Source organism: Choloepus didactylus, chromosome 4 (assembly GCF_015220235.1).
Source record: "Choloepus didactylus isolate mChoDid1 chromosome 4, mChoDid1.pri, whole genome shotgun sequence".
In the NCBI taxonomy this organism is placed as follows: domain Eukaryota; kingdom Metazoa; phylum Chordata; class Mammalia; order Pilosa; family Megalonychidae; genus Choloepus; species Choloepus didactylus.
Genome location: NC_051310.1, coordinates 60,866,128 through 60,893,956, shown reverse-complemented (window position 1 = coordinate 60,893,956; position 27,829 = coordinate 60,866,128). Strand labels below are relative to the sequence as shown.

Genomic DNA, 27,829 nt, shown 5'->3' with positions numbered 1-27,829 from the left:
CCTTCTGTAGTAGGCAGAATAATGGCCCCCTGTTCTAGTTTGCTAATGCTGCCAGGATGCAAAACACCAGAAATGGATCGGCTTTTATAAACGGGGTTTATTTGGTTACACAGTTACAGTCTTAAGGCCATAAAGTGTCCAAGGTAGCGCATCAACAATCAGGTACCTTCACTGGAGGATGGCCAACATTGTCTGGAAAACTTCTGTTAGCTGGGAAGGCACGTGGTGGTGTCTGCCCCAAAGTTCTGGTTTTAAAATGGCTTTCTCCCAGGACGTTCCTCCCTAAGCTGCAGTTCCTCAAAAATGTCACTCTTAGTTGCTCTTGGAGTGTTTGTCCTCTCTTAGCTTCTCCGGAGCAAGAGTCTGCTTTCAAAGGCCATCTTCAAACTGTCTCTCGTCTGCAGCTACTCTCTCAGCTTCTGTGCATTCTTCAAAGTGTCCCTGTTGGCTGTAGCTCCTCTTCAAAATGTCACTCTCAGATGTACCGAGTTCCTTCTGTTTGTCAGCTCATTTATATGGCTCCAGTGATTTAATTTAGACCCACCCTGAATGGGTGAGGTAACACCTCCATGGAAATTATCCAATCAGAGTCATCACCCACACTTGGGTGGGGTGCATCTCCACAGAAACACTCAAAGAATTACAATCTAATCAACACTGATAGGTCTGCCCACACAAGATTACATCAAAGATAATGGCGTTTTGGGGGACACAATACATTCAAACAGGCACACCCCCCCAGAGATGCCCACAGCCTAATCCCCAGTATCTGTGAATATGTTGTGTTATATGGGAAAGGCCAATTGAAGTTGCAGATGAAATTAAGGTGACCTAAAGATAGTGAGATTAACCTGGATGATCTGGATGTGCCCTATGTACTCACACTAGAGTTATTATCTGGAGTTCTTAAAAGTGGAAGTCAGGGCAGAAGAGGAATCAGAGTCAAAGGGAGATGTGACCATGGAAGAGGTCAGAATGACGCAGTGTGAGAAAGCCTCGACTTGCTTTGCTAGCTTTGAAGATGGAGAAAGGGGCCACAAGCCATGGAATGCAGGCAGCCTCTAGAAACTAAATAGAGAAGGAAAGAAATTCTCCCATAGGGCCTCCAGAAGGAACATAGTCCTGCTGACACCTTGATGTTATCCCAGTGAGACTCATGTTGGTCTTCTGACCTCCAGAAACATAAGATAATAAATTTGTATTATTTAAGCCACTAAGTTTGTGATAATTTGTTACAGCAGCAATAGGAAACTAATTTACTTTCAATCTCAGTTTCCTCAAGACATCTACAGCTTTTCCCAGAAAATAGGAAAAGGTACTAGGACAGACTTGTCTTGGATACTTGAGTGAAAATTACAGGTCACTTAATCAGTTAATGTCAGTTCTGTTGGCCAGCGACAGAGAAACCCTTAATAACCATGGTGTAAACAAGATAGGCATTTATTTCTCTCACACATAAAAGAAGTCTAAAAGTAGCCCATCAATGTAGAGAGTGCTGGCTCAAGTGTCAGCAAAGACCCACAATCCTTCTGGCTCACCCTGGGTATGGTCCTTATTATAGAGGTCCACGAGGGAGCTCCGTGGGCAACGCAACTGCCTTCCAGGCCAGCAGCAGGAGAAGGGGGAGGTGAAAGGCATACCGTGTCCCTTTAAGGACACTTGCACTCCTATCTCATTGTCCAAAACTTAGTCATATAACTATATGTAGCTGCAAGGGAGACTAGGGAATGGTTTTTCAGCAAAATATGCACAGTTAAAATTCAGGGTTCTTGTGGTCTCTTACAAAAAGAAACATATTATTACTAAGGAAGAAGCAGTATTGGGAGGCAGGTTGGGCTGTTTGATATGGTTCAGGTTCAGGACAGAAGAATAGGACCAGACTCCCAAAGCTCCTTCAGGGCCATGAGAATTTAGTAATTCAATGATAATCTGCATTTTAGTGTGAAAAATTACCGTTTCACATAGTTCTGCGAAACATTAGCTTCACAGAACAGTTTTCAGGGGCTTATAACGTATGGCTGCTTCCAACTTTGGATGAACAGAAAAGGTAAAACTCAGTACTTCTTCTTGGCCCTGTGGAGTATTGCAAGGCTGTTGGATGTTTGATTGTGGGACATAGAATGTCACTCTGGGACTGAGATGATTAGGTCCCTAACCATGCTGATGAAATCACAATTGTTAAAGCCTCCTTTTATTTTTTAGGTTTTTGTTTTGTTTTGTTTTGTTTTTACATGTAGTTCTTCCTCCTTTGATCTTCTAGCATAGGTTCAGAGATCTTTGTGGCTTCAAAATCCCTTTAGTTTTCTTTCCCATTCTATTGTCTCTAAACCCTTTGAAAACAAGTTGAAGGAACAGTTAATTATCTTCCAGTTTATACTGTAAACACTTGGGGGTGGCTAATTTTGAAGTATTCTTTATAAATAGTACTAAGGGACTATATGTTCATTGAAGCCTTACACATAATTTCTTTTTTTGTCTTAGAGAATTAAATATCAAGAAATAGGTACTAAAGGAGATAAATTATAAGGTTTTACTTTTTTTGGTAATTAAAAAAAAGTTTCTTGATTTTAGTGCACAGGTAAAATTCTATGTGTAGAATTTACTGTGCGTTATTCTTGCTTCCTTAGGTTTTCTATATGTCCTCTTTATGTTTTGAGATGGTTAGCCTGATTCTACTTCATTCCTGGATAAAAATAATTCCCCAAAGCTAGCAGCAGTCACGGTTTCTAATACAATGTCTTCAGAACAAGATCCTACTAAAGTTGACCGAGGCAGCATTTTAATTTTTCCCATTTCTTGGGTCATGCACTCTGTTGAACTTCTGCTCTCAGACATTGCTTCCCTATTGGGTGTGAGTAATCGCAAGGACACATTTATATAGGATGTCGTGAAATGGTGTTTGGCACCTTGACATGGAGCAAGACCTGACCAGAAAGTGGGAGAGACAGGCACTGAAAATAAAATGGAACACTTTTGAGATGAACTACAAGAATTAAGTGAGATTCTGGATCAAGAAAGGATTAGAAGAGAGATGAAAGTGGGATAGGAATTGGCAGGGATGGGGGAGCAGGGAAGGGGAGGGGGTCTGGCAGGACCAGAGCAAATAAACCACCTCACTATCTACATAGACACAGAACTCTACGCTCTAAAAATTCATGTTCCATTTCCATATATCTAACTATAAATAATTATAAGTCTGTTGTACTTAATTTAGAATACTGCTGATGAACTAACTGATGTATTTAGCATGTAGACAAGGCAGTCCATCTCTCCCATGGCATAGATGTGTTCCTGAAAAATTGTGAGTCAAGTGGATGGTTGTGAATCAATCCATATTTCAAATAGACTGTGAGAAATGGCTTTTTAAAACAATGCTGGATTAAGCAATGCAGCAAAGCCAAGCCTCCTGTTGCAGTGACTCTGCAGTATGAACAGACTGAGGTGGATACAGTTAACCAGAAGGTCAGAGTTTGAGCCCATCGGGAGGACGGTTGTACACTTGGTGTCTTTGGTCCTGAAGGAATACATAGTTTACCCTTCTTCCTTCTGCTTGCCTTTCATTCCTCATCTAAAGGCACTTAAAACAGTATCTGACAATAGTAGCACTCAATAAATAATAACAATAATAATGTATGTTGACATCCTTACCATTCTGAACCTATTTCATAAACTAGGATCATTTTAATATCTTGCTTTCTTAATGTGGGAGCACGTCATAGTCTATTTGATTGGTAAATATGCTTAGTTTTTTCCCTAAAAAAAGGAATGGTAGGAGGTTGGAAAATGCAACCTCATCTTCTAATCTTCCCGCCCTCAGACACATGCTGGATTGCTGTTGTAGAGGGCCAGAGGAGCCGGGCCAGCTACAGCCACTGTTTTGAGATCATCTAGTTGTGATGAACCTGCAGATTTGGCAGCTCGTGAATTCTCTGATGCATTCTTCCTCTTTGTTTCCTTTCCTAGTGTGTCTGAAAAACACAGCCAGCCCTCCGATGGCCAGCAACAACACCGCCAGCATAGCACAAGCCAGGAAGCTGGTAGAACAGCTGAAGATGGAAGCCAACATAGATAGGATAAAGGTGAGGACAGTATAACCTCTACAGCTCATCTAGCCTTGATTATAAGGAGCGCGATTTGCAGCCATGTGTCCTTTGACTACTCTTCCATAGAGAATGATGAAGCCAGTGATGACAGAAGAGAAACGTAATGATTAGGCAAAAGCTCATTTTTCTAATGTGTCTTTGCTTTCTCTAGAGTTATCTCGCATAAAGAACTGTTAAAACTGGTTCTTCGTGGTAGGATTTAAACAAACTATAGTAACAAAACAAAACACAGGATCATAGCTGCATTGCAGCCAAGGAAATTGGAGAATACATAAAATATATCAGTCTATCAAGTGACCTCCCTGACCTTGTAGAGACCCTATTCTCATTTAGTTCTTGACTTTTTTCTGTCCTGGATCAGGTTCTAATTTTACATGTCTGTCTTTCATGTCAAACCACCATTCACCATCACAGGTTATTATTTTTTTCTTTACACTTTATAAGATTTTCTTCTTCAAACACAAAAGTCACATAAGGTCTCCTTAAGAAATCAAACAATATAGAGGTTTACATTAAAAAGTTGATAGTCTACTTATTTCTTTCTCTTGTTCCCTAGCTCCAACCCAGCACCTTTTTTTTTTCAGTTGGGGCTAATTCAAATTGTACCAAGACTTTCAACCCACCCCACCCCCACCCCCCTTTTTGGCAATTCTGAACATAAAGTTGGCCTGCTTAGTATCACTATTAACAGATAGCTATTGCAGGGTGGTAAAGTGAATTTTTATTAGCCATCAAAACTTTATTTCCCCAGAAGACCCAAGCAGTTTATGAAATAGAACTCAGGAACGTATCTCATTTCACTAAAACAAAACCAGAACATTCTTCCTAATGCCCTTTTTAAAACTAGCATCTTTTTTCTATTTTCTTCACACCTGATTCATCAACCTAATCAATGCAGGCATGCTTGGGGAGCATGCTTCTAGAGTAGGGGTCAATAAACTATAGCCTTTTATTTTGTAAATAAAGTTTTATTGGAACACAGCCACCCTCGTTTGTTTACATATCGTCTATGACTGCTTTTACACTACAACAGCCAAGAAGAGTAGCTGCCATAGGATAATCTCACTATCTATAGGTCAGCGGATTAGCAGGCTTTTAATATCTCTCTGCCATATAACATAAAATATTCACAGGTTCTGGGGGTGGGGAGGGAATTATTCTGCCTACCACAGAAGAAGATTTCTATGTAGGCAGAGAAAGAGAGTGGGGAGGTGGGGACTGAGATGGGGAAAGAAGAAAGGTGGAACAGGATGCAAGTCTAGAAATGCTGGGAATGTGAGGAGAAAAGTAAACGTAGGCTTTGGTGTGTGTTCATGTTTTAGGCAGATACATCTTGAATGCTGTTTTACCATATGACTCAGGTAGAGTCCAGCACCACTTTTAGAGTCTCTTGGTACATTTTACCTTTTCACATCCAACTAATTTCCATATGGCCCACAAAGCCTAAGTTTCTATGGCCCTATATGGAAAACGTTTGCCTGCCTCTAGTCTAGAGCAGTAGTTCCCAGTCCATCTGTGCATTAAAATCACCCAGGGAGTTATAGAAAATGATCACTTCCCAACCATACCCCAGACCAATTAAATTAGAATCTCTTGAGATTTGACCCATGCCTCAGTGTTTTTTAAGTTTCCAGTTGATTTCAACACGTAGCCATAGTTGAGAACCACTGTCCTAGGGGAAGGGGTTTGTTCCTTCTACCTCGTATCAGGTGTGTACTAGAGAATGAAGACAGCTGGCTTCCTCCATAAATAGGCTGAGCAAATAACCATGGACATTTTTCCATCTATCCTAAACCTCCTGTATAAAATTTGACTCCTAATAATGGGTGAAGTTGTAAACAGCTCATGCTTTTCTGTCAACAGCTTTAATTCCTCTGTATTCATAAATGAGATCAATAGAGTCCTGACTATCTGCCTTACTCCTTTGCCACCTTCCTCTTTTCCCCTTACCTCTTCTTTTTGACTTCTTTGCTGAAAAAGTACCAAATGCTGAGAAAAGTGAGGTGGCGCAAGGATCATAGCATCAGAAAGACTCATTCAGATATTTTGGAGTGGGAGAGAGAGAGAGTAGGATTTTGCCCATAAACTTTCTGGAAAATACCACTTTGCCCTTTCAGGTGGCCCAACTAAGATAAAAGTGTTTGTGTATCACCACTGTGGTTGGCATTTCTGTTACTGCCCAGCATCCCCGGATACTGCTGCTGAAGGAAGATGTGATGGTGCTGGTGGGTGGTGAGAAGCTCACAGTGGGGGACGAGGACAGAAGTAGATCTTTTCAGCCATAGGTCAATCCGTCATAATTTCTCACCTGAATTACTGACTTCAACGGGCTCCTAGCTGATCTCTACAATCCCATCTGTGATGGTTAGTCTTAAGTGTCAACTTGGCTAGGCTACAGAACCCAGTATTTAATCAAACCCTAGTCTACATATTGCTCTGAAGATATTTTGTAGATGTGGTTAGCATTTATAATCAGTCGGCCTTAGGTAAAGAGATTACCCTCAAAAATGTGGGTGGCAAGGTGTTAAAAATGGAGTGGTATATGGGAAGCCTGTATTTTATGTATGATTTTTCTATATACCTACAACTTCTTTAATTAAACAAAATTTAATTAAAAAAAATGCGGGTGGGCCTCATCCAATCAGCTGAGGTTTCTCAGAGAAGAAATTCTACCTCAAGACTACATTAACTCCTGTCTGAGTTTCCAGCCCGTGGGCCTGCTCTACACATTTCAGGCTTGCCAGTTCCCACGATCACGTGTGCCAATTCCATAAAATAAATCTAACATAAAATAGAACACACACACACGTGTCGTATTGTTTCTGTGTCTCTGGAGAACCCTGACTGATACACCATCTCAACCCCATGCCCATCCCCTGCCATCACAGCCACCCTTCATATTGCTGCCAAAGGAGACCTTCAAAAGAAAAGTCTCATTATGTTCCTCTCTTGCTGAAATCTTTTCATGATTCCCCATCACCTATAGAATACAATTCAATCTCTTTAGCAAGGTATACAAGGTCTTTCTGGTCCCTGCCCATCTCTTTGGCTTAATCCCTTTCTTTCCCCCCACATGCCATACTGAACCACTTCTAATTCCCTTGATGGGAATTTCAAATGCTTAGAATCCTCATCCTCCTTGCCTCTCTACCTTTCTGCTTTACTAATTCAGTGAGTCCATGAAGGTTCAGCTTTTAAGAAGTTAAGAAGTCATCAGGTTGGATTTTTGCTTTTCATTCTGTTCATTCATTCATTCAATTCATCCTTTTATCCAATAAGTATTTTTATTGAGAGCTTTCTAAGTTGCCAGGTGATTAGGTTCTAGAGATAAAGAAATGGGTAAAGACCCAATTCTTGTCTTTGAGAACCTCCTAATCTAGTAAGGGGTTATTTAAAAAAATGTGAGCAAAACCCATCATTGACGCAAATTATCAAATGTCATCAGAAAGAAGCCAACACCCCCCCCTTTATATACTACTTCTGAAGATCTATAAATAAATCACCAGTAAAATAGAGATAAAGCACTAGCTTAATAAGCAGAGCATCGAGTGTTTGCTTTCCCAGGTGATCTGTAGAGTGAAATCTCTGAATCCCTCTTGACGTCATTAGACCTTAAATTGTTGGAAATTCAGCAGCAGCCTGTATTTCAGCATTTATTCTGCACATCAGAGCCAGACAGGCACACTGTGGTGAAGTGTCACAGTATTTTTAGTTTCGCTATTGGATAAAACTGAGGCTGTGTTGACACAGTTGTCAGCTAGCTGGTTTTGGGCTTGGTTATCTGCCTTTAGGAGTCCTGAGGCGTCTGAGCAGTCGACCTCTTTTACCTCCCTTTCATGCATGATCCTGTCAGCAGGAAGGGGCTTCTCTCTGAAGATCCCAGGTTTGTGATTTTCCAGTCAGAGTAGCAATCTCTTCAAACTGTAAAGGGCAGCAAGGACTTCATGTGGACCTGGGAGAGTCTTCTGTGGCTGAGGGGACAATGAACAGGACTCTTAATAAGGTAGGGAAGGAGACACAGCTGGCACTGGAGCTGTTGAGGGTCCTTTAAACAAGGGGTGGCTGTACCCCTCAGGTAGCCTCCAGAGCAACTCCGGCTGCATAGAGTAGCCCTACCTTAAAAGAGGACCAAAATAACATAGTCTTTTTTGAAATTTTATTTTATTCTGGTATATATATGTGTGTTTGTGTGTGTGTGTGTGTGTGTGTGTGTGTTGTGTAACATAACTTTTGTCACTTTAACGATTTTTAAATGCAGCATATTCATTTTTAAACCTTCTGGTTTCCTCTCTCTTTGCATCACAGATCCTGAGAGAGTTGGACTGATGAACCCATTATCTGTTCATAAGCCTCAGGCATACATAAATGATACTCCCAGCTTTGCCGTGTTTCTCTGTTAGCATTCATTCAGGGACAGAGAATAAAGGGAAATAAAAGGAAAAATGGGACGACTGGCAGAGGAGTTGTGGGGATGGTGACACTTTGATGTATGAAACAGCAATATACCCACATCAGTGTTGAACAAAGGCAAAATCAAAGGCTTGTCCCTAGAGCACAAGTTGAGAGAACATGTCCAAAAGTTAAATGCAACAGAGCTTCAGTAAATCTATTTATTCATCACTATATTTGGATTCTTTGGGTTTCTAAGGACAAGAATCTAACCTCAATTAGCTTAAGCAGAAAGAGGGGATTGATTATAAAAGAAGGAGGGTGCCACAGAATCCAAGAACAGAAATGTAGCTGGGTAAGCAAGCAGTGGAAGTGAGAACCAGAAGGACATCGGCAACTGTGAGCACCCATCATGTCTCTGCTTTTCTCTGTGTGTCTGCCCTTTTCTTTGCCTGGAAAGAAAGGATTTCTGGGCTGCCTGGTCCATATGGCAGACACAAGATGGCTACCCATGGCTCCCAGGATCATATGTCACAGTTCCAGCTCAAAGAGATAGATTGATTTGATCCTTTTAATCTCAGTTCCATATTCCTAGAGTGGCACTTGTGTGAACTGTCTCCAGCTTCTATCAGTTGGCTTTAGAATTGAGCAACATTGTACAAACATGACTCCTAGGAATTAACCCACCCATGTGGATGGGAAGGGGGCAGATTGTGAAAGGGGAGGTAGGAATCACTGTAAGCTGAAAAAAAAAATGCCATTTGGCAGGGATCACTGTTAGCATCAGGAAGAATAACATAGATACAGAAGCAAAGGAAAGCCAAGCCAGGAGCATGGGTGAAATAATCACTTCTTAACTAATCAATGCTCCATAAATTGACCCCACACAAAAAATGCCCAGCTTATCCCCAGTATTCTTAATAGATCTTTGCAAGTGGTTCACCTTACTGTCCCAAGAATGTGTTATACAAATTTCCCCTCTAGTTAATCTGAGTCCCTGTCTCTGAATGTCCTTCCTCATATCCTTGGTCTATTCAAATCTTATCCCTCCTTTAGGGGCCAACTAAAATCCCCAATTGTTCATAAATCTTTTTATCCCTTCTCGCTATATTGTATCAATTTACTATTAATTTCACTTTCATTAGGTAAATTTTTCCAACTAGGCTGCATGACCCTTAAAGTCAAACACCATGTCTTCTACTTTTTGGCATCCTGCATTTAAGGTGCACAGGCTTTCAGTTAACACTTTTTTTAGGGGATAGTTTTAAGTTCCTGTATTGAGAGTGTCATGTAACAAGTCATCAAGAACTATGTTAATTACATTTAGGGTTTTGGAGATTCCAAGCATGAATGTAATTGGCCAAATAAAATTGTGGTAATTAGTGAGAATTCAAAAGAAACACAAAAAGGTGGGGGATGTTGGTCATTTTAAAAATAGGTGAATTGTTTTGTGTCATGTAAATGATTGTGAATAGATAGCATTTATAATATACTTTTTTAAAACAGCTCAACATAAAAGGAATAGACTAATTTTCATAACTGACAAATATTTGTAAATTACTGAACCAGATATGAATATTTCTAATGGTTGAATCATCTTTCTGATGATTGCCTCCTCATAGATTTGAACTGAACTTTAGAAAGAGCTGAACTGAGAAATAGGCCAGTTAGACATCAGGCTTGGTACTAGAGAGGGGACATAAGCCTAGGTTTGGGACTTTTTCAAATACTTTTTAGCATCACTTCCCTAAAATGTTTGCATTTGATTTTATTATAAGAATGAAATACGTCCCCGTTCTAGGCCAATTTCAAGCATAATAAAAGTAAGTAAAGTATATCAAAAGACTTATAAAGGAGAGGGCTATGTTCAAATATAGCCAGCCCTCATTCATGTGAGTTGCTGAAAATGAAGCAAAAAATTTAAAATTGAATTCAGGAGTACATTAATAATTGAGCATAGATTTTCACTTTTATGAGGGTTGATTTAATTCTTAAAAATTCAGCAGGTATTTATTAAGCACCAAGTACATGCTTAGCCTTATGCTTTGTACCTAGGAGATACAGAAGTGGTACTGTGATATTTCGGTAATTTGAAATCCCTGGGAAATGAATTTTTCTGGAGTCTAGTTTTCAGACCAGATGAAGTCTCCCTTCTCCCAATTTTATCTTCTTAATAAATAGTTAAATACAATATACTTTTCTTGACAATGGTTATTTTGAAAATTATTTATTCTGTTTTCTTTTTTAAAGATCCTATTGATATGTCCCATCTGTTTAATATCACCTTGGAGGAGGGAGAAGCAAAGACTACTTAGAATAATCAAACATAATCACATAATCACTATTTCTCTCATGTCACAATCAAACTTGGACTTCTTGATCTCAGTGGGAAACTCCCGTAGACTCACCTGTGGTCACTGGCAGTGCCATGGGTCGTCCTGGTGATGCAGAGCATCATAGTGACTTGCTGCTTTCCACTCCGTGTTAGTGAGCCTGCTCTCCATGGCACTCTCGCCGTTTCAGAAAATTCCAAACATATTGAAGAAGACTGAGGTCTGTTCTGCATTTACTACTGCTTAAGCTAGATGCTTTCAGTTTTCCTTACTCTAATTACATATTAATGATTCAAAGACAAATAAAGCCTTTCTTGAAAGTCAGCTAGCAGCTTTTCAGTGGAGTAGAAGGCCTTTCTGGATAATGTCAGACCAACAGTTCTCCTAGTTTGAAAATCTGGTGTTCTCTCCCCAGAAATTTCACAGTTTCTTTTGCCCTCAACTTTACTGCCAGACCTGTGACAGGCAATCTTCCATGTACACAATAACTTCCCACTTCAAGCCTCCACCCCAGTGTAATCTTTGAAGTCCTTTTAAACAACAAATTAAGTCAAGTCAGCCCTGGATGGTTCCATCAGTGCAGGCAACCCAACTGAAAAGGGCGATTGAGTGACTGATAGCCTTAATGCACAGCCAGCTTCCCACGTACATAGGCAGTGACAAACTGTCAGTGCTTGCTTCTTTGCCTGATGGCTTGCAAGTATTTGTGACATCAATGTTAAGATGTGTCTCCATTTCAGGATGTAATGAAGACTGAGCTATATCGTTACTTACTGTTTAAATTCTTGGGTCTGGTTTTTATCCTTACTGGCAGCTGCTGCTTCTCAAAACTCTCAGGGAGTCTGCCTAGAGTAGGTCCCTGTTTTTTTAAGAGCATAAAAATCACAGTCAGGAGGCCTTTATTGGGGCTGTTTAGAGTCTCTCTTCCCTTACACCTGTCTCAGCCCCAGTCTAGTTTGGTGAGGTTGCTGAATAGCTGGGTTTCAGCAATTGTCAATCTGGGAAGACCAAATAACAATAATAGCTTTCCATGCTCTTATCAAAAGCAAATTCCTTCATTTAAGCACCCATCTCCCTAATCAAGGACACTGCTCTAGCTGTTCATTCCCTCCCCCTGTTCCCCCCACCACACACTCTTTTACATCTGTATTTATTTCTATATCCATATGTATGTATATGTAATCATGAATTCACCCTGATACCACCAATTCCTATCCTATCCAATACCACAAGGTTCATTCCAGTTTTATCACTTCCCATATTTATAATTCCCTTCGCTGACAATGAATAACTTGGTTCCTATTATGCTTATTTGATCAGTCACACTGTATGGAACCAAACTCCCACTGTTGCCACCGCCTCTCCCCACTCTCACAGGCCACTCTTTATGAGTCTCCTTTGTTGGTTCCTCTTAGGCTCCCCAGCTTCGTAAGTTGAAGTGTCCCAGGGCTTGGTCCCAACTCTTCTCTTTTCTATTTAAGTTTGCCCCCTTGGTGGTGATGTTCATTCGTGAAACTTTATGTACTATCTACATGGCCTCAATTCCTAATGTATATTCTAGTCTAGCTCTCTTTCCCAATCCAAACTCCAGAATCATATATCTCAATTGGATGTCTAAGAGACATTTCAGTTTCAACATCTCTAAAATTGAATTCCTGATCTTTCCCCAAAAAACTTCTTTTTTCATTCATACCCCACATCTAATCCATCAGAAAATCCTGGTGACTCTACTTTCAAAATGCTGATTACCCAGAATTAGACCACTTCCCACTTTGCTGCTATCTGGACCATTGTCACTTCTTGCTTGCATTACAGCAACAGACTCCAGAGTAGTCTCTGCTTCTACCTTTGCTCCCAGAGTCCTGTTCTCAACACAGCATCCAGAGCCTTCCTTTAAAATTTGTCAGTGGTTCCCTATTTCTCTCTCTCTCTTTTTTTTTTATTTTATTTTGAAATAAATTCAAAGTTACATGAATAGTTGCAAAAACAATACTAGCCCCATACACAGAATTCTATCATACCCTGACCCCCCTCCCCTGATAGCTCAAGCCACCAACTTTATCATGCTGTCACATCACTATTTCTTTCCCTCCCTATCTATCATCCATCAAATATTTCTCTGTCTTCTGAATATATGAGTTAGCTGCACACATCCTTGAACATACACTATAATTCACGTATGTACTTCCCATGAACAAGAACATTCTTTTATGTTATTTCATTAAGCACAGCTAAGAAGTATAAGAGATTCAACAATGATACAATGCTTTTTCTTATGTCTCAACTGTGTCCCTTCGAGCCACCTGTCCTCCACCCCCCAATCCCATCCAAGTTCATCCTTAGCATTCAATTGTTGTCTAGTTAGACTGTCTTTTTTTTTTCTTTTTTCAACTGTGGAAACATATATACAGCCTAAATCTTCCCATTCCACCCCTTTCCTAGCCTTCCATTAGTGGGATTAATCACATTTAGAATGATGTTATGCTCTTTCCCACCATCCATTACTAGAAATTTCCCTTCACCTCAAACAGCAATCCTACACTCCTTTCTTAACTTTCCATTGCCCCTTTGCCCATTTCTCTTAACGCAAACTCTACTTTTCATCTCTATGGTTATATTCTCTGATAATTTCTTTGTGTTTACTGTGGGGCTTAAAATTAACCTCTTAAATCCCTATCAATCTTGTTTTTCTTTGATACCACCTTCACTTCAATAGGGCACATAAACTATGTTCCTCTACTCCTTCATTCCCCCACCTTTATATAGTTGTCTGAAATTACATATTTTACATTGAGTTCAAAACCATTGATTTCTCCTTAGAGTTTGTATATTTTTTATCATGTAGGAAGTAAATAGTGGAGTAATAGTTCAAAAATTATTGACTTCTATTTGTATTCCATTGTGTTTGGAGAATGTTCTTTGAGTATATTCAATTTTTATTTATTTATTTATTTTTAATTTCTTGAGGCTTGTTTTATGTCCCAGCTTATGGTCCCTTCTGGAGAAAGATCTGTGATCGCTAGAGAAAAATGAGTGTCCTGGTGATTTGGGATGTAAGGTACTATATATGTCTGTTAAAATTCTCTGTATCTCTTTCTCCTTTCTTTGTCTCTCTGTTGGTAGGGCTTCCTTTAGAATCTGAAGTAGGGCAGGTCTTTTATTGGCAAAGTCTCTCAGCATTTGTTTGTCTGTGAAAAATTTAAGCTCTCCCTCAAATTTGAAGGAGAGTTTTGCTGGATAAAGTATTCTTGGTTGGAAATTTTTCTCTCTCAGAATTTTAAATATATCATGCCACTGCCTTCTCGCCTCCATAGTGGCCACTGAGTCGTCACTACTTAGTCTTATATTGTTTCCTTTGTATGTGGTGAATTGCTTTTCTCTTGCTGCTTTCAGAACTTGCTCCTTCTCTTCAGTATTTGAGAGTCTGATCAGAATATGTCTTGGGGTGGGTTTATTTGGATTTATTCTATTTGGAGTTCACTGGGCATTTATGCTATGTGTGTTTATATTGTGTAGAAGGTTTGGGAAGTTTTCCCCAACAATTTCTTTGAATACTCTTTCTAGACCTTTACCCTTCTCTTCCTCTTCTGGGACACCAATGAGTCTTAAGTTTGGACGTTTTATTTTATCTATCGTATCCCTGAGATCCATTGCAATTTTTTCAATTTTTTTCTCCATTCTTTCTTCTGTTCTTTCATTTTCTGTTCTGTGGATTTCTAGGAGACTGAGATGTTGTGCAGCTTCCTCTAGTCTTGTATTGCAAATATCCAGAGTCTTTTTAATTTGGCCAACAGTTTCTTTTATTTCCATAAGATCTTCTATTTTTTTATATACTCTTGCAATGTCTTTTTTATGCTCTTCTAGGGTCTTTTTTATGGTGCTTATATCCTGGGCCATGGTCCTCTTGATGTCCTTTAAATACTTTGCCATGTTTTTGTTCTTTGATTGTAGTTCTTTAATTAGTTTTGTGAGGTATAATGTTTCTTCCGAAATCTTGATTTGTGTGTTTGGAACTGGATTCTCCATATCATCTGGTTTTATCATATGCATTAAGATTTTCTGTTGTTTTTGGCCTCTCAGCATTTGTTTTGCTTGATAGGGTTCTTTCAAGTTGTATCAAAAAAAAAAAAGGATTTCAATCTAATTTTTCAGAGACACAGTTTGGTGACATACACTTTCGTTAACTAACCAGCAGATGGCGTCTGTGAGCCACCTATATCCCTCCAGTCAGTTCTCAACCTTTTTTCCCACGTAGTGTGGGGAAATGATTCTTGTGTGTTCAGTTGGAGAGCTCAGCCTGGGTGCGCCACTGGAGTCGCCCGCCCTGAATGTGGGGCGTGCTCACGGGTGGCCAGGGAGGAAGGGCACCTCTCTCTCGGTGTCCCATAAACCACCGGACTTGGTGTAGCGCCCCTGGGTTCTCCGAGCGGATCCCCCCTCCCAGCTGCGATCCTCCCTCAGCCGAGGGGGATGCCGTGCTATGTCATCAGTGTGCACCGTCCCTCTAGGGAAGCCCTGGGCCGCTTGGCTGTGCCACAGGGCTCTCAGCTCGTTTCAGAATGAAGAATGTGTGAGGCTGTCTTTACTGCAATGCCTTGTGGGCTGAGAGCAGCTGAGGTTTTCTCCACAGAGGGAGAGCGAGAGACAGAATATTTCCCCCGATTCTCCCAAGGTCAGTTGTCACCAAAAGCGTCTGTCTGCTTGTTGAGGATTCGCTGTCTGTATTGAGCAGTTATTATTAAAACCTCACTTGGAGCTGGGCTGAGAAAGTGCACGGCATGGCTTCCATGAGGGAGGGGCTCCCAGCTGTAGGTTCTTGGCTCTCAGCGCGGGTCCGCACTTTTACTTACAGATTTTATGCTGTGATCTCGGGCATTCCTCCCAATTCATGTCGGTGGATGGTGAGTGTACTGTCACGTTTGTCTCCCCGCTACCATTCCAGGTTATTTACTGGTTTTTTGTTCATTTATGAATTATTCTGGGGGAGACTAAGTCTTCCACTTCTTTTTATGCCGCCATCTTCCCAGAATCCCCCCACTTCTTTCTATGCTGCCATCTTCCCAGAATCCCCCCCATTTCTCTTACTATAACCTTTATTTACCTTTAATTTACCAAAGATTGACAAATTGTTAGTGCTTACTTCTTTGCCTAATGGCTTGCAAGTATTTGTGACATCAATGTTAAGATGTGTCTCAATTTCAGGATATAATGAAGACTGAGCTATATCCTTACTTACTGTTTAAATTCAAAGTTTGGTAAATTAGGCTTAACAATTTCAACCTGTCTTCTCACCCAAAGCACACACAAATCCCCTTTACCTTGCTCTACTTTTTCATTTTTCCATAAAACTTTTTACCTTCTAACATTCTCTGTAACTATTCATTAGGTTTTATTGTGTATTCTCTCCACCCTCCCACTTAAATACTATATAAGCAATTTGATTATGCAGTTCCTTGGTGTAGTTTTCTTTGTGCTTCTGCCATTTGGGTTTGTTGAGTTCAGTGAACTTGTGGAAATTTTCATCAAATTTGGAAATTTTTCAGCCTTTCTATCTTCAAATATTTGTTCATCCCTCCACCCAACCCCCGTCCCTTTCCTCTCCTCCAGAGACTCCAATTATATGTACATTAAACCACTTGAAGTTGTTGCACAGCTCAGTGATAGTCTGTTCTTTTTTTGTTTTCAGTTTATTTTCTCTGCTTCTTTTTGGATAGTATCTATTGCTGTCTTCAAATTCACTAATCTTTTCTTCTTCAGTTCCTAATCTGCTGCTTATCCCGTCAGTGTATTTTTAATCTTAGACATTGTATTTTTCATCCCTATGTATTGAGTTGGGTCATTTTTTTTTTTAATCTTCCATGTGTCTTTTATCACATTTTTGCTTTCCTTGACCTTTTTGATCATATAGACAATATTTGTAATAGCTATTTTAATATCCTTATCTACTAATTTTATCATCTGTTTCAATTCTGGGTATTCTTTTGATTAGTTTTTCTCCTCATTATGGGGTTATTTTTTCCTGCTTATTTGTGTGTATCATAATTTTGTTTGAAATACTTTCAAACGAACAGGACAGTTATAAAAATAATACAAATCTCATAATGAGAACTCCAGCATATCCCTATCCCCCATATAACCAGATCCACCAATTTTTATTTTTGCCACATTTGCCATATCATTCTATCAATCCATCTATCAATCTGTATATCCGTCTAACTATCTCTCTGCCTGCTTGCCTGTGTATCTATTTAGCAATTTTCTGAACATTTGAATGTAGTTCGTATGTCCTACATTTAATACTGCCATGTACATTTTCTAAGTACAAGGATATTCACTATGTAATCACTTTAAGTGCAGTTATTAAGTTCAAGAAATTTAAACATTAATATAAAGCTTACTGTCTATATTCTAATGTTTTCACATCTGAATAATGAGCCTTGTTAAATCCTGTCCAGGATCATGTATTGCATTTAATTGTCATCATTTCTTTAGATGCTCTTTCTTTCTTTTCTTTTTTTTTTTTTAATTGTGGGAACGTATATCCAACATAAATTTTCCCATCTCACCCACTCCCAAGCATACCATTCAGTGGGATAAATCACATTTACAGTGTTGCAATACCCTCACCACCTTCTATTACTAAAACTTACCCATCTCCCCAAACAGAAACTCTACACCATGGATTAATTCCCCTTTCTCCTTGCTACCTGTCCCTGGCAAACTGTACTTTTGTAATTTCTGTCTCTATGAGTTTGCACATTCTCTAATATATCTCTGTAGTTACTATGGGGCTTTAATTTAACATCCTACATCTATAATACTCTCATTTGCTTAGATACTAACTTAACTTCAATAGTATATACAAACCATGTTTCTGTACCCCTTCACTCCCCTACCTTTATGTAGTTTTTGTCACTAATTACTTGTTTATACATTATGAGTCCAAAACCACAGATTTATCATTACATTTTATGCATATGTCTTTTAGACCCTGTAAGAAGTAAGAGTGGAATTACAAACTAAAAATACAAGTACTGGCACTTATCTTTATCCAAGTCGTTATCCTTACTGGAGATCTTTATTTATGAAGCTTTGATCTACTATCTATTTTCCTTTCCTTTCAACTTGCAAGGCTCTCTTTAGCATCTCTTGTGGGGCCAATCTTATAGTGATGAATTCCCTCAGCTTTTATTTATCTGGGAATGTCTTAGTCTCTTCCTCATTTTTGAAAGACAGCTTTGCTGGATATAGGATTCTTGATTAGCAATATTGTGCTTTCAGCACTTTAAATATGTCTTCTGACTGCCTTCTTACCTCCATGAATTCCAATATGAAATCAGCACTTAATCTTTATTGAGGCTCCATTGTGTGTAACACATTGCTTCTGTCTACTTGGTAATTTATAATTGGATCCAGACATTGTGAATTTTATCTTTTAGGGTACTAGAATTTTTCATATTCCTTTAAATGTTTTTGGATTTTGTTCTAGAGTGCAATTAAGTAACTTGGAAACATTTTGATCCTTTCAAGGCTTACATTTTAACTTTGATAGGTGGGTCATAACATCCTTTAAATTAGGGCTATTCGGCACCACTAGTGAAACAATACCTTCTCAGGACTCAGTGTCCTGGATGTTAAGAGATTTTTTCTTCTCTGTCTGGTGGAAACACAAACTGTTCCAGCCCCGCATGATCTCCAGGGGTTGTTTCACCTGATCCTTTCTGAAATTCTTTGCCCAGCCTCAGGTAGTTCCTTCCCTCACATGTGCTGATCAGTACTCAGCTAAAGACTCAAGAGGAAGCCTCTGAAGGCATCCAGAGCTCTCTGTCTCTCTGTAGATCTTTCTTCTCTTTTACTCTCCTCAACTCAGGTAGATTGCCTGCCTCTTTAGGTGAACCCTCCCTCTTCTATGGCCTGGAAACTCTCACCAAGCAATAAGCTGGGGCAGTCGTGGGGCTTACCTTAGTTATCTCCCTTCTCTCAGGAGTCACTGTTCTGCACTGCCCATTGTCCAACATTTGAAAGCCATTTCTCCATATATTCTGTCCAGTTTTTAAGTTAAGTCAGCATGGTTTCATTGGTCCCTGATACTCTATCATAGGCAGAATTGGAAGTCTAGAATAGTGTCTAAGCTCCAGAAGGACAGGCATCTTTGTCTATTTGCTTTCCTGACTATTCCAAGCATCTAGAACTGTGTCTGACCTAACAGGTACTAAGTAAATATTCTTTAAATGCAATATTTGTGGAATAAGATCTTACTGAGAGCTCCTTTAGCAATTAGTTGAGTGCCTACTATGTGCCAGGCACTGGTTATCCAGTGGTGATACAGGAATGATTCCTGCCCTCATGGAGCAGAATACTTAAAGGGAAAGACAAATATTAAACAGCAAATAAATAGGCATAAGATTTTCTGAGAAGGAAAAGATCAGGGTGTGCTGGGACAGAATAATGAAGAAAGTACTTCAGATGAGGCGGTCATGGAAGGTTCTGTAAGCAGGCAATACTTTAGCTGATTCCTGAAGGAAGAGAAGGAGCCAGCTGCTGAAGAGCTGGAGAAAAGAATGTTCCAGAGAGCTATATATGTGAAGCTCTGAGGCAGAAAAGAACTTGGAGCTTTCTCCAAATGAAAGGAGACATGTGTGGGGAGGGAAGAGTGGTAGACATGAAATTAGAGATAGGCAGGCCCAAAGCAAGCAGGACTCACAGGCTGTTTTATGATGTTTTTGTTTTCTACAAAGTACAGTGTGAAGCTGCTGAATGTCGCAAGCAGAGGAGTGATATGAGCCAATTTATATTTTTAAAATAACTTTCTAGCTATGGTATGGAGAATACTACTCCTGGCGCAGTTGTGAAAGCAGGGAGCCATTTGGGATAGAGATTCTTAAATTTGTTTCTGTCTCGGACCTCTTCGGCTGTCTGGTGAAGTCTATGGATCCCTTCTCAGAATAATGTTTTAAAATTACAAAGGAAAGTGGTTTTATTGAACTGTAGTTCATCAAAATAATTTTAAAAACCATCTGTGGTACAGTTATATATGTTCACCTTTATTAACTGATTATGTAATGAGATCTGATAGTGGGGACAATGATCCCTATAATTATAAATTAGATGGACATAAATTATCTGATGAGCTTCTGCAAAACTATAATGTAATTGAAAGCATCTGATTTCTATTAGTGACTCAGTCACAAGTAACTGCTAATGCTACTGTAGTGTGTTGCCAACATTTACAATTGACAGAAATCCTAAATTTCAGTTTGAGATTATTGAAAATAAAGATGTAATTTTTTAATCATTGAAGTCCACAGGTCACCCCTTGAATTCTATCCATGGACCCCTTGGGGAGCCCAAGTTAGTAACTTTTTATTTAAGAGGTTATTTCAATAATCATGGCGAGAGAAGAAGGAGGCTCGAACTAGGGTTGTTGCTAAAGATATCATCGTATGGGGGCAAATTTGAGATATTTTTGGAGATGCATCAACAGGACAGGAAAGGGGGAGATTGCCTGGAGTCACTGGGGAAAGCTTCGTTGAAGAACCAGGCCTGGACATGTGAAATGTAAAAGAAGCTGTGTGCAGACTGTTAGCAGGGAGAGTCAGCAAGCAAGAGGACCCAGGAAGCTATTACTGTGGCTCATTGTAGGCAGAGGACCAGGTTGGCAGCCACTTGTTAGAAAGGAAGAGTGTTCATACGAATTAAGTCAGGAACTTGGCCAGTCACTAGCTCTGAGACCCAGGAAACACCTACTTCAACTTCTCATATTTAAGATTAGGGTAATAATAGTTCCTGACCCATCATGTTGTTATAAGGATTAAACGAGACACTATATGTAAAGTGCTTAGCACCTTTCTGACATGGGGTAAGGACTGATAAATATTAGCAATTATTCTAGTTACCGCTATGATCCTGACATTGTGTTGGACTCTTGCCCACAGGAGATTGCAATCTAGTTGAGGAAACAAGATAAAGCACATAATATATTTTGAGAAGGAAACTATTCAGAATCAAGTGTTCAAATATAAGATACGAGTAACTCTAAGCTATTCATTTTGCCCACAATAACAACTTCTGTATCATAAAAATATTTTCAAATGCCTGCCACTTATTTGTGTGTGGACCTTGCAAATGAGTAGGGATGGTGCTGGTTCTTTTTTAAACAAGTGAGTTTTAGATATTACTGTTGTCGAGTCTCTGCTTAGTTCCTGTTTGGCATAATAATGACTATTGCTCAAACAAGTAAAAGGCACCTCAAAAAGTGATTGAGATTCAGTCTGAAAATCTGTTCTTTGCCTTCATGTAGAAGAGAGAAGACAAGAACAGGCTGTTTCCTTTCATTCCGTTATAGTAGCATTTCATAAAGGCGCTGTAAACAATTTTGGCCTTCAGTACTAGCCCCACACTTGAGGAGTTGGCATGTAGGTGGCTGTGGCTTAATGGCAGAACATCAGGGTTCAAGTTAATTTTCTACCACTTGTGTTGCTGTATGACCTTGAACAAATCACAATCTGCCTGAGCCTCAGTTTGTCATCTATAAAAGGAGGCTAGTGATTCCCTCCTCAGGATTATTGTAAGGGTCAAAAAAGAAGACTTAGCACAATGTCTGGAACAAAATTGAAGTACAATAAAAGTATTTCTATAAGTAATGAAATGCCTACTAAAATGTGAGTGATATTTGCACAAACATATCAATGCCTATGCCTCATTATATCAGTGAGGGTAGGCTAAGTTTTGCTGCAGTAACAAAAGACACACACACACACACACACACACACACATGCATGCACACACACATTCTCAGGGACTTACAACAATAAAGGCATAATTCTCACTCCCAGCACTCTCTTCCACATCATGTCACCTTTGCTCAGCGACTGGGAGATGAAGCAGCTTCTGTTTGCAATATTTGCTTCTATCTGGTCTGTGACAAAAGGAACAGAAAAATACCAAAAATTCAAGGATTTATAGGATTAGAAGAGGAAACTGATTCTCATTTCCAACCAGTAAACCATAAAATTGAAAGGTCTTTAAGTGGCAAAGGTCTAATCAACTAAGCCTTGGGGCAGGGAACAAATCAAGAGTGTAACCACTATGTGATTTGTTAAAACTTCTGATCAGTTAAGATGGTTCCTAGTAAATTATTTCAGTTGGACAAAGTGGCAGTGGGAAAAGAACATGGCAATTCATTGGTCAGAGCAAATCATGTGTCGCGTGGACAAGCCTGATGTCATTGTGCGGGTTTATATAATCTACCTGCCGTGGATATTTGTAACAATAAGGTAATCTACCCCACTCTTAGGGAGAATTATCCTTTGAGTTGTCACTTTGAGAGGCTATTGTAGTGCTATCATGTCAAGTGCTACCATGTCAAGTGTATTGTGTATTGTCACTTTGGAACTGACTCATTATTTTATAGTTTTTGACCCAGATTGCTTTCCCCTGGTTGATCATCCTCCTGTTCCCGAGGAGATGGTTATAAATGATTTTTAGTTTATTTCCCTAAGTTAAATCCACCCTTAAGTGAAAATTTGCTACTGTAAAGGCTGTTCAAAAGAATGTACCATGGGCAACTCCTAATGAGGAGCTAAAGAAATTATGAGAAGTGGTAGCGTCACTGAAATTGGCTACCAGCCTCCCAAAGAGATGCCCCAAAAGGGGACAATGCTTGGTTGAAGTAATATATATATGCATATATTAATATATTCTGATGTGTTTGGTTAAAAAAGGAATCATCAAGGCTCTAGGCATACTAGCACATTTCCTGAAGCTGAGAGGCATGACTGTGGAATGATAATAATGGCTAGCCTGTGTGGAAAGCTTACTATGTGCCAGGCACTAAGCAGTTTACCTGGAGTATTAGTTAGGGTTCTCTAGGGAAGCAGAATCAACAAGAGATATCTGTAAATATAAGATTTTATAAAATTGTCTCAGGCAACTGTGGGGATGCATGAGTCCAAATTCTGTAGGGCAGATGGCAAACTGGCAAATCTGATGAAGGTGTTTGATGAACTCCTCAGGAAACGCTTTGCTGGCTAGCCTAAGAAGAAGTGGAGGTCCTCTCTCTCTTTTCCTTAAAAGTCTTCAACTGATTGGATTAAATTCAGCTGATTGAATTATCTCATTGTGGAAGATAAACCCTTTGTTGATGTAATCAGTCACAGCTGCAGCCAATTCACTGATGATTTAATAAACCAGCCGTCTGGTTTATTAACCAGCCACAGATGTCCTTGCAGTTGCAGGCCAGTGCCTGCTTGACTAGACACCTGGACACCATCACCTGGCCAAGTTGACACATGAACCTAACCATCATACCTGGATCATTTCAATTAACCCTTGCAACCAAGGCTGAGACCAGGCTGATTCAAGAGAGGTACTGAGGCACAAAATTTAAGGGGGCCCTCACTCTCAGGGTTCAGCAAGAATGGGGTTAGCACTTGCATGACCCTGACAGTGAGTGCCTCCTTAAATTTTGTGCCCCAGGTACCCCACTCACCTCTCTCTAGTCCCAGACCTGCTTGCAGCAGTCCTATGAGGTCATTACTGTCAACTGCCTTCTTAGCAGATGTGGAAATGGAAGTTGAAGATCTTGCCTCATTTTCACACAATCTACTAAGCAGTGAAGCAAGGATTTGAATCCAGGCAGTTGTATCTCCAAACCGACTGGTCAGCTGACTGACTGCACTAGACTATACCTGAATCAATGCCTGATCTAAAGCTTCTGTTGTTTTTGTCTTCTTTTCCAGGTATCCAAGGCAGCTGCAGATTTGATGGCCTATTGTGAAGCTCATGCCAAGGAAGATCCCCTCCTGACTCCAGTTCCAGCTTCAGAAAACCCATTTAGGGAGAAGAAGTTCTTCTGTGCCATCCTTTAAGTCTTTAAGAGGCACCTGAAGAGCCTCAGGGCTCCTGGGACACTGATGTAGAGTTTTTAGCGAAGTGGACGCCTTTCTAGTCCACAGCATTTAAAGAGAGGGAGGAGAACCATCCTGGAAACTCCAGGCCATGCATGTTTAAAGAACTGGTCCCCTTTAGGAGACTGAAAGCTGATCCACATCATGAGTTAAAAGATCTGATATCTGCATAACTGCCTGGAGGAGGGGAATATGTAAAGTAAAATTGGTGTCACTTCTTTTCTGCTACCCCCCCCCCCCCAAAAAAAAACCCTTATGTTTCTGCTTCATATTTAAGAAAATAAAAACTAAAACAGACAGCTGTACTGAATTAAGATATGTATGGCCTTCTTGGAATGAATATTGTCTTTAGAATACCCTGTGATAAACTAAATTGTCCAGTGTAGCCACAGTTTGGTTAAATGGCATTGATGTTTAGTCTTGTGCCTTTCTTTTCTTTTTTTCCTTTTCCTATCCCTCCTCTCCCAACCCTGCCCTCTCCCCCCATTAGACTAGTACAAAGATAAGGCTGGACTTGTCTGTAAGACCAAACTCCAAGGATGAGCATCCAAATGCTTAGGGAGATGTTCCTACGATGTCTCCTCATGGTAGTAAAAAAAGAAAATGCCAGTTTTCTGTGTGCTCTTATCACTATTCCTAACATTTGTATATGATAGCCTTGATTCTGCAAGTAAAAGTAAATAATGTGTTGTGACTGGTGCTTTCATATATTTGTGATAATTTTTGAGTAATACTGCATGAAATTGTCCCTATGTTACATCCATTCAGAAGTTTTGTTGTTTTATTGTAATGCTGGGAGAAGAAACTAGAGAGAAAAGAAGCTGGAGAGAAAAACTCAATATTTTGAAGACAGAGATTACTTCAGAGCCTTAGCCATGCCCAAAATATCTCCTAGATAACTACTGTGTAAATGCCTCTTCAAAATGTTTTTCAGAATCCAAACCATTTTGGTTTTATCCAGGATTCGGGGCAGCACAGATCCCACCAAGCATGAGAGGTGAAGAGTCACCATCATTGGGAAGTGCTTTTGCCAAAGTGTATAAGCAAGTTGCTTCTTCTTTCCCTGAATCACGGAAGTCCTAGATTGAAAGAACGCTTTCTGCTATTCTTAACAAGAAAACTGTAGCCCTCCTTTGTTGACGTGTCAGGAGAAGTAATCCCATGGCTCCAGAGAAGGCAACCAATTCTTAGAACTCCAGCAGATGAGCCACCACATCCGATTACCCACTGTTTGGGTAGCAGGTTCAGCCCCTGCGGCCACTCCTCCAGGAAAGGATTCCGGCTTTTTTCCACTGAGATGGTCTTTGTTTTTCATTCACCAAATTTTTCAATGGGGTCTTTTTGGTTTTGGTTTTGTTCTCCACCTTGTTTGTTAGTGTTTCTAAGTCTTTATTTGCAACTTCCTTGCAGCTAGACCTCTCTCTTCCTCGGCTATGATATTGAGAGTGCTTTTTCATTGCAGCTGTAGCATCCATCAGTAATGGGGGGGAAAGGGGGTGCTGAAAGCCTTTATCACTTCTTTCTCTGTCGTTCTCAGTCAAGAGAGAGTCTTTTGTACATCCTCTTCTACCTTCCAAATGATTTTATTATCTTGTCTCTCTCCATTCTCTTCCTCCTATTTGTTTTATTTTGTTTTTAAGTATGGAGAGGGAGGGAAAGAGAAGATACGAGGACAGATTTTGAAACATTCTTAGTAAATGTTTCCTTAGCTCCTTTTAAGACATGCTGGTGAAAAGTATAATATATCCAATTAAAGCTCACGTCTGGGATGGAACAAAGGAGAGACTGAAACATTTGTGAAATGTGTGGCACTTATGTAACGAGACTTCTGTTCAAACCTTAGGATTTTGCTACAGTCAGTGGGACGCTGATAAAGATTTAGTAGGAAAAACGACATTAAACAACAATATTGTACAATTAGCTTAGTAATACTGTGGAATCAGCTAAAACCTTAACACATTTTAAAAATGAGCCAAAACTTGAATATGTGGTCACATAAAAACAAATGTGAATAAAGAACTCTTTAGTGGTGATTAAGGTGCCATTATAAACTCAGATGATTTTCATAATCCACACCATTTATTTTTTTCTCAGAAGCACTTTTTCTATTCCCATGTAAATCTCGATCTTTGGAGCAATTAAAGTGGAATTAAAATTTTCAGGAAGCATTATGAGTCTGGTAATTAAAAGTTAAGGAAGTTCCAAACTGCATGTGAGCATATTTATAAAACAGAAGAAAAGGCAGAAAATACACAGCCCATTTGAAATTAAATTTAAGGAAAATGGTTTGGCTTTTTTTAATAATTTCACATCCTACATTATGGCATCGTTATTGCATTATACTACCAGAGACTTTATATGAGTTTGGCTTACCGGTATTTTTTACTTATTAAGAGGAAAAGTCTTCTTTTGATTACTTATTTCTCTAAAGAGCTTTAATTCCTTTAGAAATTCAGCATTTTCACTAGCATAATTTTATCTTAAGGGGTAACTAATAGGAAAACTCAGCTTAATCATTCAAGGCCCTAATTCCTGTATATAATGTATGAATAGTAATGAAAATCTGCCATGGATTTAGTTAATAGATAGTAACAATAACCTACATAGTTAGAATGTGGATTCTATAAAGAAAAAATAATCTTGCATCATCCTCACTATACTCCAGTTTCAAATGTTTTTATCCAACTTTAAACCAAATACTATTTAATTTAAATCAGAGGATCCAAATAAATACTTTGATCTGGGTCTGACTTTGCTAATAAAATTTAAAAGTGATTGCCTACAAAGAAAAATTTAACAATAAAAACCTTCTCTTTGTATATAATATATTCACATAAGGAATTTTGAGAAAACCAAGCATGCTGTCTTAGGGGATTTTTATACTTTTTTTTTTTTTTAGTTTTTTTAAATTTTACTTTTGCTTCTAGCTGCTCCTGGTAATGGTGAATTGTTACATATACATTTTTCAGCCCAAGAACTGTTACAGTTTTCCTATTTAAAATCTATACAGTGTGGCTTTCAAGGAGGGAGATACAGAAATGTTAAAGCAGGAAAACCTGAATGTGATGTGCACATTTTCATCCCACATGGACAATGTATTTGTTTTAATAAATGGAATTTTCAGATTCATTTCATATGCTGTCAATTTCATTGTGAAGGTGTTTGGACCACCTCACCCATCAATTTCATGTTTAATTTGGAAGGATCTAAACAAGATGGAGGGGAATATAGCAGCCCATTGATTTTCTTTATGGTTTTGTTAATAGAGGGTGCCCTAAGGAGGAAAGAACTTACATGAGACTAAAAGCCCTTCTTTCTGGGTCTCTATATCTCAGGAACAGCCCTTGGGTACAGAGGAAGGTGGTGGGGAAGAGCTCAGGGCTCCAACGGGCTGGAACATGAGACAGGTGAGATGTCTTTGCACCTTAAAATACCGAGGACATGCCACACTGGGATTTTTCCCTTTACAAAAAAAAAAAAAAAAGTATATGGAAAGTTCTATTCTCGCTGGGCTGTCCATGACTTACAGGGAGTCCTGGAGAAGATAAATCCTTTAGAACTCTTGTGGATTGTAGATTCAGAAACTCCTGGGAAATATTTTTAGAAAAGAAAGCTTTTGATAACGCCCTCAAATTATGCTAGTGAATAATAGACCTTGTTACTAAAGAAGGAAACACTGGATCTCCCAGGACTTGGGCTAGCGACAGCATGTTTAAACCGCTGATGAAGGCAGGGGCTGCTTGGTGGGATTTGTGCACTGGTGCTCCATTTATATCACTGTTTCTTATGTGGTCCCTGGACCACCTGTATCAGAATCACCTGGGATGTCTATAAAAAGGCAGAGCCTGGGCCTCTACCAACTCAGAATCTCTGGCATTGGAGCCCAGGTACATGCATTCTGTTGCATGCTATAGTTTCAGATCCACTCATTTAAGTACTTTTTACTCCTAGCTTTTCACATGTCTAAGGAAAGGCATGAACAAATCATAATATGCTCACCTTATTTCCACAGTTGCAGAAAGGCATAAGCATGTAACCTGTGGGTGAGAATCTAGCCAGCTCCTGAACATGCAACATCATGACGGGGAAGGTGGTG

The 27,829-nt window shown here is 39.4% G+C and overlaps 1 protein-coding gene across 2 annotated transcripts in view; it reads left to right on the top strand.

Moving 5' to 3' along the window:
* Nucleotides 1-26,867, top strand: part of GNG2 (G protein subunit gamma 2) — a 116,164-nt gene extending 89,297 nt beyond the window's left edge. For both annotated transcript variants that reach the window (XM_037832720.1, XM_037832719.1), the window contains 2 exons: nt 3,964-4,079; nt 23,566-26,867. In XM_037832720.1, coding sequence (XP_037688648.1) covers nt 3,993-4,079; nt 23,566-23,694 — 216 coding nt within the window. In that variant the 5' untranslated portion in view covers nt 3,964-3,992 and the 3' untranslated portion in view covers nt 23,695-26,867. The remainder of the gene's footprint in view (nt 1-3,963; nt 4,080-23,565) is intronic.
* Nucleotides 26,868-27,829: the final 962 nt, after the last annotated feature.